At 40.3% G+C, this 16,541-nt stretch overlaps 1 protein-coding gene across 1 annotated transcript in view; it reads right to left on the bottom strand.

Moving 5' to 3' along the window:
- Window positions 1-14,351: 14,351 nt before the first annotated feature.
- LOC139213253 (protein turtle homolog B-like) overlaps window positions 14,352-16,541 on the bottom strand; it is a 105,426-nt gene continuing 103,236 nt past the window's right edge. The window contains exon 21 of the mRNA XM_070843910.1: window positions 14,352-14,566. Within this exon, the coding sequence (XP_070700011.1) occupies window positions 14,352-14,566 (215 nt within the window). The remainder of the gene's footprint in view (window positions 14,567-16,541) is intronic.

Raw genomic sequence — 16,541 nt, 5'->3', positions numbered from 1 at the left:
GGCACTGGAGGGCTGATCGACGAGGCGAATGGGATCTGCGCAAAGTCAGGAAGAGACAAAATGTTCATGTTTACATCAAAGTTTGACAAAAAGTCACAAGAGATATTAAAAGAGTGCTGAGTGGCACTGTTGTCTTCACTGAGTTGACGGAACAATGTGGCAGCAGAGTGAAGACACAGGTCCGGTTATATGGCAGAGTAGATGAGGATGATGAGCAGCAGGTGTGCCTCGGTGATCAGCCACGCCCATGAGAAGACACACATCAGAACACACACACACAGACAGACATAGAGTGGGGGAAGGGAGTGAAGGTAGGGAAAGTCACAGACAAGGAAAGTGCACAAAAACATGACATACAGGTGCTGGTCATATAATTAGAATATCATGAAAAAGTTGATTTATTTCAGTAATTCCATTCAAAAAGTGAAATTTGTATATTATATTCATTCATTACACACAGACTGATATATTTCAAGTGTTTATTTCTTTTAATTTTGATGATTATAACTGACAACTAATGAAAAACCCAAATTCAGTATCTCAGAAAATTAGAATATTGTGGAAAGGTTCAATATTGAAGACACCTGGTGCCACACTCTAATCAGCTAATTAACTCAAAACACCTGCAAAGGCCTTTAAATGGTCTCTCAGTCTAATTCTGTAGGCTACACAATCATGGGGAAGACTGCTGACCTGACAGTTGTCCAAAAGATGACCATTGACACCTTGCACAAGGAGGGCAAGACACAAAAGGTCATTGCTAAAGAGGCTGGCTGTTCACAGAGCTCTGGGTCCAAGCACATTAATAGAGAGGCGAAGGGAAGGAAAAGATGTGGTAGAAAAAAGCGTACAAGCAATAGCGATAACCGCAACCTGGAGAGGATTGTGAAACAAAACCCATTCAAAAATGTGGGGGAGATTCACAAAGAGTGGACTGCAGCTGGAGTCAGTGCTTCAAGAACCACCACGCACAGACGTATGCAAGACATGGGTTTCAGCTGTCGCATTCCTTGTGTCAAGCCACTCTTGAACAAGAGACAGCGTCACAAGCGTCTCGCCTGGGCTAAAGACAAAAAGGACTGGACTGCTGCTGAGTGGTCCAAAGTTATGTTCTCTGATGAAAGTACATTTTGCATGTCCTTTGGAAATCAAGGTCCCAGAGTCTGGAGGAAGACAGGAGAGGCACAGAATCCACGTCGCTTGAAGTCGAGTGTAAAGTTTCCACAGTCAGTGATGGTTTGGGGTGCCATGTCATCTGCTGGTGTTGGTCCACTGTGTTTTCTTAGGTCCAAGGTCAACGCAGCCGTCTACCAGGAAGTTTTTGAGCACTTCATGCTTCCTGCTGCTGACCAACTTTATGGAGATGCAGATTTCATTTTCCAACAGGACTCGGCACCTGCACACAGTGCCAAAGCTACCAGTACCTGGTTTAAGGACCAGTTCTTAATTGACCAGCAAACTCGCCTGACCTTAATCCCATAGAAAATCTATGGGGTATTGTGAAGAGGAAAATGCGATACACCAGACCCAACAATGCAGAAGAGCTGAAGGCCACTATCAGAGCAACCTGGGCTCTCATAACACCTGAGCAGTGCCAAAGACTGATCGACTCCATGCCACGCCGCATTGCTGCAGTAATTCAGGCCAAAGGAGCCCCAACTAAGTATTGAGTGCTGTACATGCTCATACTTTTCATGTTCATACCTTTCAGTTGGCCAACATTTCTAGAAATCTTTTTTTTGTATCAGTCTTAAGTAATATTCTAATTTTCCGAGATACTGAATTTGGGTTTTTCATTAGTTGTCAGTTATAATCATCAAAAGTAAAAGAAATAAACACTTGAAATATATCAGTCTGTGTGTAATGAATGAATATAATATACAAATTTCACTTTTTGAATGGAATTACTGAAATAAATCAACTTTTTCATGATATTCTAATTATATGACCAGCACCTGTATATGACACGGCAAGCATTTGTATTTTGTAACAAGATACCTTTCCATGTATTTGTGCCCATCTCTGGAAAGCAAGTATGGCTGGCTTTAGAATTGATAAAGATAGACCATACCTTGGGTATGGGTTAGAGGGTTAGAGGGTTAGAGGGTTAGAGGGTTAGAGGGTTAGGGTTAAGCTGTAGCTTCTGGGTCTGACAAGTGATCACTCCCTGTGTTTGTGTGTGATCAGCAGGGGGCGACTCCACTGCCTCGAAAAAGAAGTCCAACTGTATGGATGATGGTGTATCCTACTTTTTAGATTTATTACCTCAGTAAACATTTTTTTAATGACTATATGGTCTTAGAGGCTAGTTTTACATCTTCTTTAATACCCAAGGTATGGTCTATCTTTATCAATTCTAAAGTCAGCCATACTTGCTTTCCAGAGATGGGCACAAATACATGGAAAGGTATCTTGTTACAAAATACAAATGCTTGCCGTGTCATATGTGTTGTGTTTTTGTGCACTTTCCTTGTCTGTGACTTTCCCTACCTTCACTCCCTTCCCCCACTCTCTGTCTGTGTGTGTGTTCTGATGTGTGTCTTCTCATGGGCGTGGCTGATCACCGAGGCACACCTGCTGCTCATCATCCTCATCTACTCTGCCATATAACCGGACCTGTGTCTTCACTCTGCTGCCACATTGTTCCGTCAACTCAGTGAAGACAACAGTGCCACTCAGCACTCTTTTAAAATCTCTTGTGACTTTTTGTCAAACTTTGATGTAAACATGAACATTTTGTCTCTTCCTGACTTTGCACAGATCCCATTCGCCTCGTCGATCAGCCCTCCAGTGCCTTCTCCATCTCCACTCCAGTGTCTACCATTCCAGTCAGCCATTCTACGGTCCGCCCTCCCATGTGTTGTCTCCCAGCTTGTCTACCAGTCCACCTGCCTGCCAGTGACTCGTCTGCTGCTTTTTGTTCATTTAATAAATCCTTTACTTTTTGCCACAACCACCTGCTCAGTCCTGCTTTTTGGGTCCAGTACAAACGCAACCTTAACAGCTGAAATAAAATACAAGATAATGGTATGAAGAATGTATTGAATTAAAATCCAAGTGATTTTTAATGAGAATACAAACACTTGAAGCTCTCCACCTCCTCCCCATGTACAACCCCTGGCAAAAATTATGGAATCACCAGTCTCGGAGGATGTTCATTCAGTTGTTTAATTTTGTAGGAAAAAAAAGCAGATCACAGACATGACACAAAACTAAAGTCATTTCAAATGGCAACTTTCTGGCTTCTTTCTGAAACACTAAAAGAAAAAAAGATGTGGTAGTCAGTAACAGTTACTTTTTTAGACCAAGCAGAAGGAAAAAAATATGGAATCACTCAATTCTGAGGAAAAAATTATGGAATCATGAAAAAAAAAACCAACAACAAAAGAACACTTCAACACACCACTAGTACTTTGTTGCACCACCTCTGGCTTTTAGAACAGCTCGCCGTCTCAGAGTCATGGACTTAATGAGTGACAAACAGTACTCTTCATCAATCTGGCTCCAACTTTCTCTGATTGCTTTTGCCAGATCAGCTTTGCAGGTTGGAGCCTTGTCATGGACCACTTTCTTCAACTTCCACCACAGATTTTCAATTGGATTGAGATCTGGACTATTTGCAGGCCATGACATTGACCTTATGTGTCTTTCTTCAATGAATGTTTTCACAGTTTTTGCTCTATGGCATGATGCATTATCATCCTGAAAAATGATTTCATGATCCCCAAACGCCCTTTCAATTGATGGGATAAGAAAAGTGTCCAAAATGTCAACGTAAACTTGTGCATTTATTGAAGATGTAATGACAGCCATCTCCCCAGTGCCTTTACCTGACATGCAGCCCCATATCATCAATGACTGTGGAAATTTGCATGTTTTCATCAGGCAGTCGTCTTCATAAATCTCATTGGAACGGCACCAAACAAAAGTTCCAGCATCATCACCTTGCCCAGTGCAGATTCGCGATTCATCACTGAATATGACTTTCATCCAGTCATCCACAGTCCACGATTGCTTTTCCTTAGCCCAGTGTAACCTTGGTTTTTTCTGTTTAGGTGTTAATGATGGCTTTCGTTTAGCTTTCCTGTATGTAAATCCCATTTCCTTTAGGCGGTTTCTTACAGTTCGGTCACAGACGTTGACTCCAGTTTCCTCCCATTTGTTTTGCTGTGCATTTTCTGTTTTCAAGACATATTGCGTTGAGTTTTCTGTCTTGACGCTTTGATGTATTCCTTGGTCTACCAGTATGCTTGCCTTTAACAACCTTCCCTTGTTGTTTGTACTTGGTCCAGATTTTAGACACAACTGACTGTGAACAACCAACATCTTTTGCAACATTGCGTGATGATTTACCTTCTTTAAGAAGTTTGATAATCTTCTCCTTTGTTTCAATTGACATCTCTTGTGTTGGAACCATGATTCATGTCAGTCCACTTGGTGCAACAGCTCTCCAAGGTGTGATCAACTGCAGACTAATGAGCAGATCTAATCTGATGCAGGTGTTAGTTTTGGGAATGGAAATTTACAGGGTGATTCCATAATTTTTTCCTCAGAATTGAGTGATTCCATATTTTTTTCCTTCTGTTTGGTCTAAAAAAGTAACTGTTACTGACTACCACATCTTTTTTTCTTGATTTCTTTTAGTGTTTCTTAAAGCCAGAAAGTTGCCATTTGAAATGACTTTAGTTTTGTGTCATGTCTGTGATCTGCTTTTTTTCTACAAAATTAAACAACTGAATGAACATCCTCCGAGACTGGTGATTCCATAATTTTTGCCAGGGGTTGTATAAGGAGGGCAGACTGCTCAGAGTGCCTAAACCTCCTGAAGTCTACGATCATTTCCTTGGTTTTGGTGGTGTTTAAGTCCAGATTGTTATCTGAGCACCATTCTGTCAGGTGCAGGACCTCCTCCCTGCAGGCTCACTTATTGACTCATTCACCTGGAGGTTGCTCTGTTTTTAAACCAATTTGTGGGTGATTATTGCATTAGATGCCGATTTAAAACCCGCTAACAGCATCCTCACCAACATGTTCTTCTGGTCATTTTAAAAGTAGCTCGCAAGCCAGAAAAGTGTGGGCATTTGATTTGATTTAGATTTTTCTTCCGTTCACTCACTTTGCATTTTATAAATTGATAAAAATAAACAATTAAGTGTTATATTTTTGAAAGCATTCTTAATTTACAGCACTTCTTCATACCTGCCTAAAACCTTTGCACAGTACTGTATGTATGTGCACCATCATACTAGACTATTTCTTTCCTCAGTCTTTCCCTTCTTTTTGTTTTACATTATTATCAGTATTATTATTGAATTTGTTCACTGTACGCTCTATAAATATTGTAAGAATACTACAAGTATGAACATAAATTCTTACACTTGTAATAAAGACAGTGGAGAAAATATTCTCAAAAACATTGGTATGGTCCTTTAACACACTGCAGAGAAAATAGCTCCACACCTTTAAATGTGACTCACATCTAATGATGAGAACCACTTTGCTGAATAACATGAAAAGTCATCTTAGAAAATTTAAACATTTTAATAAATAAAAACTGATGTAATATACACCATTATGAATATACAACTACAACAAGCATACCAAGACATTTGAAATACAAAAAACTGACAGTCCATTTTAGTTGCTTTAAAAGCTTCAATTTTTAGGAGGAGTGGGGGTGAGCAGGAATTACAATAGCCGTACATTCTTGTTAGTGTTTGTGCCAACAAATACAAAAAGCATCATGAGCAGTGACTTCTCAGAGATGGTGAACGTAAAAAAACTGAACAGTTACATATATGGACCAAAGATTTCCATGAAGACACATTTTGAGGTACTGAGTTGTCTACGCCTGTAACTAACAGTGAACACACTCACATGTTTTTGTTGTTCTCCAGAAGGTCATGATAACAAAAACCCAGTAAAAATGAAGTCTGTAACTCAAACCAGTTCTACACATCTCAGGAAGACTGAACAATTTAGAGGAGACAGTGAGTTCAGGTTGTTCTTCTTCCACTTGTATTGCATTTTGTGATGAAAAACAAGAAAAAGAGATGGTCGACTTCATGTAACTTGTACAATAACATAAAGTGTTCATATACAGAGGCTCCTAAAAGTTGAGCGTTCGCAGCAAACCTTTTAGCTAGTTTTAAAACAGCATCTTTATAGCAGAATATTTTGACACTTTCTCTGGTCTTCAAACATAGTAACACACTACAGGTCCTCTATAAGCAACACCCTCCATCTAGTGGTGGGGTCTGGAGGACTTTGGTTGCAGAAGAACGAGTCCCGTTGATTTAAAGGTGACTGGAAGTCTTAATTTCACTGCTGTTGCTTGCACTGTACATTAAAAGGGCACCTGCAGTGGGGTTAGTATGTTTACTCGACCTGATAGAAAGACTGTTGAGGGGTCTGAATGTCTAAGATGAATACCATATCAAAAGTCATGGTGAGCATATCTGTTCACTCAGCACCAAACACACAGTGTGGGCACGATTTGCAACCACCAATACATGAGACTTTGAAGACTGTGGACTTCAGACCAAAATCAACAGGAAACTCAATTCCAAGAAAAATATAATGATGTGTGTATTCAGATGAATGTCCTATTAAATTTCCTTGCTTTAAAATTTGCCTCTCAAAATGTTAGTCCTATCTGATCTGTGTATTCCCTGAAACAACAGCAGCCAAAGAAAACCATCTAAACTCGTGACCAAACCGGGTCAGACGACCTACAGTACAGTACAGGATTGTGTAGCTACATTTTGTCTGAAGCAAGGAAATAACTAACTAAAAAGCACCACGGATGTTTTTAAATAGCACCAGTTGTCAGAATGTATATTACATGGTTTTTGTTTTTTTTTTTCTGGCAATGTACAGCACTGAATTGAATGTCACCAATATCTGGAGTAACTTTTAAGCAGCTGCTGCAATGCTCATCTTCCACTTTTGAACAAAAGGCAACAGAACGTTTGTCACACATGCTTCTGTTTAGAACCAAAAACAAACCAAAGCAAACGTTTGGATCCCCTTATGTCAGTTCAAAGCAGCATCAAGAAGCACTGTGCCTGTTACATACAGCACACACCGTACATACACACCGTGGAACATTTCTGTCTGCACAGTTTGTGAATTGGATGATTATACATTTATGTTTATGTGCTCTGCTGTGATACAGATTGCAAGAGAGCACCATAGTAGGGAAAAGAAACAATTCTTGTCATTCTTTCATGTCAATGAATTTTTAAGAAAGATGAATGTGTGACTGCAGAAGCCAGCCTGGTGACTGAGCACAGACAATAAACAGTAATGAACTAGCGAGGAGCCAAACAACAGTCCCCAAAGGAAGAAATGATGAGTATAAGATGATGGCCCACAAATAATTCAACAGTTACATTTGCTAGTCACACCAAATGGGCGTTGCTCTAATTACTAGTTGGCTGTATCTTTCTCTGAGAGTCTCTGTGACAGACAGTGACATATACAGTACAGTGACAGCCATTTTGGTGCACCATTCTCTTTTAGTTTTGTACACAGCTGAAAACCTCAGACAGATGTCATATTTCTCTACTTTGTGTAAGATTCTGCATTGCTACAGTAGAAAGCAACAAATGGATATAAAAATAATAGAATATAGACTTATACATTCTTGAAAACAAGTACTGTCCCCAAATATAGATACTCATATAACCATTTTGGTTCCATGACTATATATATCTTTTTTCTTTATATTTCCTGTCTCTATAATATTACATTTTTAAACTAATTTCTAGCAGATTTAGAAGATTTCCATCACTCACATATAGACATTGGTCTGTTACATCATGGTATAATGTGTCACCGAGGCAGACCCTACACTACTCGGTTCCCACTCAGTCTTCAGTATAGTTGATGTGCATCATATTTTCTTCTACAAAAAAATATATATGACAAGGTATGCTCATTTGAGATATTATTTACATGGTGTAACGAAACCTTGTTTTTTTTTTTTTTTAATTTCAAATCTGTAATGCCTTTTGTACACTCAAGTTTGGACAAAAGTTGATCCATTACAATATCTCAATACTTCCCTCCATGTTTGCTGTATTGATATACTGATGGCAAGTATGCCGCCCGAAAGAGTCCTTTAAAGTCTGAAATATGATTCATGGCCTTCTGCTCATTATGAGGAAAGTTAATTGTAACATTTTACTGGCCTGTGGGCTATTACTTTGTTTGACAGAGTAGTGATATTTCACTATTATTCTATTAATTTGCAGTTCTGCAAGTATGTCCGTTCTGAGCCAAAACACCAATATGTCTATTTATTTACAGAAATCTTCTCAACTCTGTATCATAACACACAAAATAAATTGCTAATTTTTGCTCAAATCTGCTCCAAATTTTGCTTATTCTTTTTGTGGGAAAAAGAGGGAACTGACATGCCAGTTTTAGGTGTCAGGTGCACATCGTTTAGCATCATTAAGTAAAAAAATAAGACAGGTTTTTACTCGCGTGGCGTGTGTTAGCACCAGAGATTCTCTACTCTTAGCGTATGCAATGAAATGCCAGTTCAGCGTGTCAAAATATGACAACAATACGAGGACAAGTCGCTCTTAATGCATCTTAAAATATGTAAAGTCGGAGCAGGACGGCAAGAAAGCCACACTGTCCTCCGCTCAGAGTCAAGAGTGATACAGTACTGAGATTTACAAATCGTCTCTGAACAAATGATAGAAAACGCGATGTTTTTTCTCGTCACCACTAACAACTAATTCTAAGCTATGTTGTCGTCTTGCACTGTACCATCAACTGCAAATTATCACTGTCATCGCAGAATTGGGGCTTCTATGACAAAGTCACAGTATATATGTGGATCAGAGTTCCCCTCATTGTGGTGCATCATCCATGATCATTTTTACATCTACGTGTGTAGTTTGACAAATAGAGCATCAGAAGTGACATCTTTCTTTTTACTCCAAGCTACAGTTTGTGAGGCAGCGTTCACCTATTGTACGAGAGAAATGTCACTTGATAGACGTCACAGAAGCGGTAAGAGAGCAAATCTACCTGCTCTAATTATTACATCATCTACAAACATTTGTGGGTGCTGTAACAGCTTCAGAGCCACTAAATCTAGCTAAGCGCATGGCATGTGCTTTTACTGAGTCTCAGTGCAGCTGTGGCAAAAATGAACCTAGAAGTGTGGTTGTGATTCAGATGTAGTTTGATTGGCAGCCAGAATAAGCGCACAGTAGTGTTATTTGTTCTGAGTCAGATTACAACCCTAGGTGCACACTAGGTGGTTTTACTGAACTGTTTCTTTCCAGTGCAACACTAGAAAATCAGCATGTTGTTTTATTTTTCAGTCTAGAAGCCTTACTGCTCACGTTCGCCTTTCACGTAACTTTTTCATTTGCAATTGCTTCAAAATTTGGGACAAACCAGATCACTGCTGTCACTCTTTGCTTACACACAATAGCTTCAGAATGTTTGCTCTGCTAGTCGTCACTTCCCATTTTTGTCAGTAGCGTTCCAATGTTTATACCATGCAAATAATATCTTTCACTATACACTATGTACATGGACACATTTCTCAGCGGCACATTAAGAGGTATACAGTACTTCTTTGTTGAGGCAGATCTGACCTTGCCATCAGCCTCGTTACGATGTGTCACCCACCCGGCTCACACTGCCCTCACTTCACAGGTCTAAGTAACCACCACCTCGGGTTTGAAGAGGTGTCTTATGACTTTACATTTTCAGGGTTTTCGCTAAGTTGGTGTACTCAAGTTTTCATGATATTCATTCTCTCTACATTCAACCTTAACATACATAAGCAAAATCACAGCACTGAACCCTCAGGTATCATGTACATCTCAGTGTTTTAGTTCAGGTGGCTTTTCATGTTGGATGTGGGGATGTAGAGGCTCACCCTGTTTGTTTCCACTGAACTCTGAGGGAGACGTCACTCTCAGAATTTCATTTGGAAAATATATATATATCTATTTCCATATTGAAATAAAAAAACTGGAATATATTTTATCTTCATTTCTGTTATGGCATGCATATTATTCACCAATTTTAATAAAATATGCAATTTCTTATTTTACATTTAACAATATAGAGACTAATTATATCTACAAATTTCAATAAAGACTCTTGTGTGTATTTTAGGTCTTTCTCCACATCCGTCAGTGTTTTGGTTTCTGTGTGGGAAGTGGGATAATTACAACATGAAACAATATGTTCGGTGTTAAATTGGCAAAGTGCATCAATTTTTGCAGATACAATATATGTTATGACTTGTAAAGTGAATTCAACAGAAACCACATGATAGGTATGTATACAGGGGCAATATATTGGTGCAGTACAGTATGAACATGACAAGCTATCATTATTGTTAATACAGTTACTTTTGTTTTAGATTCCTGATTCAAACTCTTCAAAGGAAGTTGCAGGACTTTTTGATGCCTTTTCTACTGATCTAATATTGATTCAGTTCCAAACCTTCTATCACTGGTAGACAACAGTGATTGTTTGGTAAGACTGTGTTGGTAATGCTCTGCCAGTATCAGCGAATGTCAGATTCCTAAACTCACTCCTACAGTAACATCTTGTTCATTTCTTAGTGATGTAAATGTAGTCATTACAGTCCTAACTGGGGAATTTATTCTTACTTGATGGCAACCACTCTGTCCCTTTAGTGCGTACCACGTCTTAAATACACACTCTTATATGTTTCGACTTCTGTCCACTTTATCAGCAAACCCAGTGCCTTCATTCATTCAATGAGTTCCCTCCAGAGCTCTGCTAAGAAGACCCACAGCAACACGAACATCAGAGGGTCTGCAGTGAAACATTCAATAAACCAAAATGCCCTTTTGAAAGGAAATGGTGGCACTCCTCTTCTATCTAACAAATACCTTTATGAAAATGGCAGAAAAACAAAGCTACTCAACAGCAATGCAATTACACGGCTGACTTGTAGAACATTATGCACCAGAGTACCTGCAGTCCCCGCAGGAATGCCAAAATAAAGGCTTTGATGGAAGAAGAGGTTCTTGTTTCTCTTTCAGTGTGATTCTGAATCCAACCACGACTCCAACAAGCACCTTCTAACCTCAGATTCTTTTTAACATGGCCAGAAATACAAGAATACAGCGATTACACGGTTGAGAAAATCAAAGTGGAATTTGCAATGATTTAGATGGAAGGATCACTCACTAGTACAGCATTACCTTAGCACCTTAGGCTGCATGACACCACTGCTCAAGCACCTTTGATGGGATGGCTTCTGCACTGATACTTTTCAGTCATTACAGGCAGGCAGCGCCTGACAAAGACTGTAAAATCAATGGTGGTACCACATGGTTGTTCTTTCTCTTTTATCCATCCAAACTATTGCCCACATCCCAGAGGTGGCAGCAGCGCTCATTAATGACAGGCTGCAGGTGGTGGTGGAGGGGATTCGTCAGTGTCTACATAAAAAGTATCAGTGTAGAAATCATCACTGTTGGCTTTGGTATCTCTGGAAGTGGACATTGAGGTTTTGCTTCAGTTCCAGATGTTAGTGTCACATTTTTAGAAATTGCATTTCAAAGTTATTTCCACAATAATTAAATGATCAACTCAATACTTGAGTTGTGTTGCTCCAACCTTGGAGACATAATTCCATCATAAATCAAGGCACTGGTTTCCTTACAGAATGAAAGCAACCGTAATGAAGCATTTATTAACTTTTTTCAGTATGCTGGATAAGGTTGTGAGCCAAATTATTTTTGCTTGTCTGTTTATATATGATAATTGTTCCCAGCAGACTATGTTAGTGTTCCTTGTTTCATTAAATAGATATAAATGACAAAAAATATTCTGCTTTCTTTCTGCACTCAAATATGAGAGGCCAGCTGCAGCATGCATTTACTGCGGAAATATCTTATTCAAGGAATCCGATTTAGTCACTCAGAGTGTGGCTGATGTTAGAAGAATATGTTGGAGCTGCAGCTGTGTCAGAATCTGCTCAAAATGAAATAAACAAATTACATAAATAAATGAATGCATAAATCCGCCCATTACCACTGAACATACCTGTGAGCAATACCACTCCAAGCACTCGTGAGCTGAACATGGACACTGCTCTCAGGTCGTATGAGGAGCCCACGATACGTTACTGGAACATCAGTAGAAATGAATACAACTTCTGAGGAAACTGAGCACCTTTTCAGCAAAACTGAAAAAAAAATAGCACAAAAAGCTAGAAGTGTTACAGCACACACCCATCTGCTGTTGAATCTAAAATGTGATATAATTGAGTTGAGATGTTATGGCACTTCCTTTACTTATCCAATAAAAATTAATTTTAGCCCCTTAGTATCCACATTCCATGTCAGTTAGACAGGCAAATTTAATCATCTCAATAACTGGAACCTTTCAGAGTAAAACCGAGCACCATGTAAACAAAACGGCTTGTACAACAAAAACTTTTGGCTCACTTTGTGTTGCCTTCAATGCCACACACTATTTTCTTAAGGGATGACTGTACTCTCAGCATTTTCATTTCAAATGACAGCACAGAGAGAAAATACAAAGGCTATGAATAGAAAATGGCCAAAAGAGGTGGTTACTTACACACACACACACACACACACACACACAAACACCCAAATAAAAAATGTTAATAGAAATAAAAATTAGACACAAGTGAAGCAGGCAACCAATCAGAAGCCCCATTAAGGCCAAAAAAGCCATTGTTTTTATGCCCTCTAATATATATGAAAAAATACTATTATATACTATGGCACAAAATCTCATCCTCCACTATGCATGGTTGTTGTTTTTTTTTTAAATTGAATTGTTTTTGGCATATTTTAGTTCTGTCTGGACAGGATTTGGAACGCTCTACACTACCTAAAGTAGAAGAACCGGAGGAGATGTAACAACAGACATAAATCTAAGGGAATGGACAAGATTTTGCTCCAGTGCAAACCGTTGTGAGCTATGAGAAGCTGAAAACAGAGCAGGTACTTGGAGCAATTAAATGATTTCATATAGAATAACTGAAAGTAACTGAATTACCACCTTTCATTGTGCCTGTTAATGGTGTGTTAAAAGTGTTTGAAATGCAAATGTACAGTAAGCCCCTGGTGAAACCCTGTGTGATTTCACTGCTGAATGACATCTATTCAGTAAGAAATGACGAGTAGTGAAAGTCATTAGAATTCCCTCTGTAGGCCGAGTAAAGTAGTTCAGATAACGATTCTGATCAGAAAGTGATCAACAACGAGATAAATAAACTGAATTAACTCAGCATATGTACGACAGACAAACAAGAGGAAGTACATACAAGGATGGGAAGCTAGAACACATCATTAGAAGAAAAGCGAGTGGAACACAACAGATGAGGACAGAGATGAGAAAGGCTAGTTTGTTCTGCTGGCTGATCCTGGTGGTTGTGTGGTCTCGTGTCCTGTGCTCTGAGGTATACTTGGTAGGAAGTGAGAACACCCATATTTGTGAGGCGAGTTTCTCGGCAGATAAGAGACTTTGCTGGCGGAGAGGATCCCGTGGAAGGTGCTGTAAACGGAGACCCGCAGGGCTTTTTGAGGTGGGGGGGCCAGGGTGGGGCTGGGTGGGTGTGATGGAGATTGGCTCAGCACAAGAAACATGACCCAAGCCTGGAGAAGCCTTTTAAATCAAAAAACGATAACACTGGAGTAGGAAAAGTGGAACTATTTAAAAAAAGAAAAAGAAGAACAGGTAATTATGTATTGACTTCATCTTTTTGCACTGGAGTAAAACTGTGGCAGCTATCATTTTGATTTGAATTACTAAAAGTCTAAAGTTTTTCTTCATACATTTGTTAAAGGGAATACTACTTGATTTAAGCATACACACATTATTCTTGTGCATTAGGGCGTCACAATTAATTGTAAAAATAATCAAAAGTTTTACAGGGGGAAAGCCTTAAAACCAGCACTCTGTGGTGCTGTTCCACCCACCAATGCTGCTGTCTCAGTAACAGGAAGTCGGGAACAGAATTTTAGACACAACTATTAATCTGTACTTTTTTAATTACACTAATAAGTTTCTAAAAAAAATTCTTTTGTGTTTGGGATCTGATTTCTGATTCTTAAAGTACTTTTGCTTTGCTTGTGAACGTGGCAGACTGCTCACTAATGCAGCCTGAACTGACCAAGGACGTAGCTGAAAAATATACCAGATTTGAATGCTGAAATTTAGTGCTATTCCCCTTAATAGATAATAAATTGCAAAGATTTTTAATTAATCTATAGTGTTGTTTTTTTCAACTGATGTGTAGTGTTATTTTGGAATGGGGATGTATTGCGTGGTTGCGACCTTGTCCTCAAGGGCTTTTAGAGGAGGGTGGCATGGTCTAGGTCTATGTTGTCCATGCTGGCCAAGATAGCCTTCTGGTCCTCCCGGGGTGGGCGGCGATACAGCAGAGCAGAAAAGCGAGTATATGGGTCATGGAGGATGGGCCGTTTCTTCTTCTTGCGGAGGTAGAGAGCTTCTTCGGGCTGGAGTACCTGAGAGGTGTAGGCCTGCTGGGTCTGAGAGGTGGAGACACCTGGAGGAGGGGAGACAAAAGGCAGGTCATCGCCATCATGTCCCATCACTATCTAACTACCATGATATGTGAAATCATGAACCTGCTTGTATCAATATCTGTTGCATTTAAAAGGCAATGTATACTGTATATGACTTCCCTGAAGTACTGCTGTTACGGAGTTCAACCGTGTGGAGTCTTACTGACTTGCTCTCTGAAAAACTGCACATCCAGTGATTAAGTGTGTGCCTGTGTGTATCTGTGTACAGTATGTTGTTTTTGAGTGTACTACAGGTGTATGGTAGGGGTTTCATAGAATAGTCCACTATCAAAACCACTACTCAACACTGCATCATCGTACACAAATCGTTATCTGTGGTTTTAGCACGGCACAGTAATAAAGCAGTGGCAATGCATCTACAGCAGGCATGCTGTGGGGCTCTTTACATGGGCCATTTGGGTAAAATGTATTTGATAATCTGAACAGTCTATGGTTCACAACCACAGACTGCCTTAGCTGTGCTGTGCTGTGTGTTAGCTCACTGAATGAATCTGTGGCTGAGCAGCAGCTCTCACTCGTTCTTCAGCTTAGTGGTGTACTGTGTACTAAGGTGTGTACAGAACAAACAAGAACACATGAGACCTGGCCATGGTGGAAGCGATGCATATTAGTTTCAGTCTGGGTTCCGGCCTGCTCACTCCACTGAAACAGCTCTGATCAGGGTCGCCAATCCTCCTTGATCTGTCTGCAGCCTTTGACATCGTCGACCACAACATCCTCCTCAACACCATCGGGCTCTGTGACACCGCTCTTGGCTGGTTCCAGTCCTACCTCACTAACAGGACTGAATATATCTCCATCTGTGAAGCCAAATCAGGACTCAGACTGTCACCTGTGGGGTTCCACAAGGGTCGGTCCTTGGCCCCACACTGGCCTTCACACTGTACATGCTTCCCCTTGGCCAGGTCATCAGTGGCTACGGAATATCCTTCCACTGCTTCGCCACTCAACTTTACATAAAAATGGACCCTCACCCCTCTTCTGCTTCACCATCCACCTCGCCCCCATCATCACTTTCCACACTCACCCTCTGCCTGGAGAAGATAAAGGCATGAACCAGAACTTTCATCAACTCAACAGCTCCAAAACTGAGGCCATATTAGTTGGCACTCCCCATCAGCTCCAGTCATCTCCCATCACAGCCATAACCTTTTCTGGTCAGGACATCCCACTCTCCTCTGCTGTCACCAACCTTTGTGTTCGGTTTGACCCCTACCTCTCCTTTGACTCCCACATTAAACACCTGTGCAAAACCTAATTTCTTCATCTCAAAAACATTGCAAGCCTCCGTCCATCACTCACCCACCCAACGCTGAAAAACTTGTCCATGTCTTTATCTCCTCCAGGCTCCTCTTTGGCATTTCAAACAAAAACCTCCAGAAGCTCCAGTCCATCCAGAGCAGTGCTGCCAGACTACTTACAAAAACCAAAAACACGACCACATCACAACAGTCCTGCGTTCCCATTGGCTCCCTGTCCCTGACAGAATACATTACAAGATCTGCCTCCCCACCCACCAGTGCATCCATGGTAACGCCCCCCCCCACCTCAAGGAACTGCTCACCCCACACACCACAACACGCTCCCTCCACTCCAATGACTCATCTAATCTCCACATCCCCAGGACAAAACTCGCCACCATGGGAGACCGGGGCTTCTGCTCTGCAGCTCCCTGCCTGTGGAATTCACTTCTGGACCATCTGAGGGCACCACAGACTGTGGAGTCCTTTAAAAAAGGACCAAAAACCTTTCTCTTTTGCTGTTTTTATGATGCTGACTGATTTTTCAATTGTTGATTTGCCTATTGGTGTTTTATGTAGCACTTGTAAACACACATGTAAAGTGCACTACAAATAAAATGCATTATTATTATTAGTTTTGCTCCGAGATGCTGAATCTCATACACCCTTTAAATGACCAGAATTCAGTGAAGGT

The sequence above is a fragment of the Pempheris klunzingeri genome, chromosome 14 (assembly GCF_042242105.1).
Source record: "Pempheris klunzingeri isolate RE-2024b chromosome 14, fPemKlu1.hap1, whole genome shotgun sequence".
Lineage (NCBI taxonomy): Eukaryota > Metazoa > Chordata > Actinopteri > Acropomatiformes > Pempheridae > Pempheris > Pempheris klunzingeri.
The sequence above is the reverse complement of the archived record's forward strand: the minus strand, read 5'-3'. Positions and strand labels throughout refer to the sequence as shown.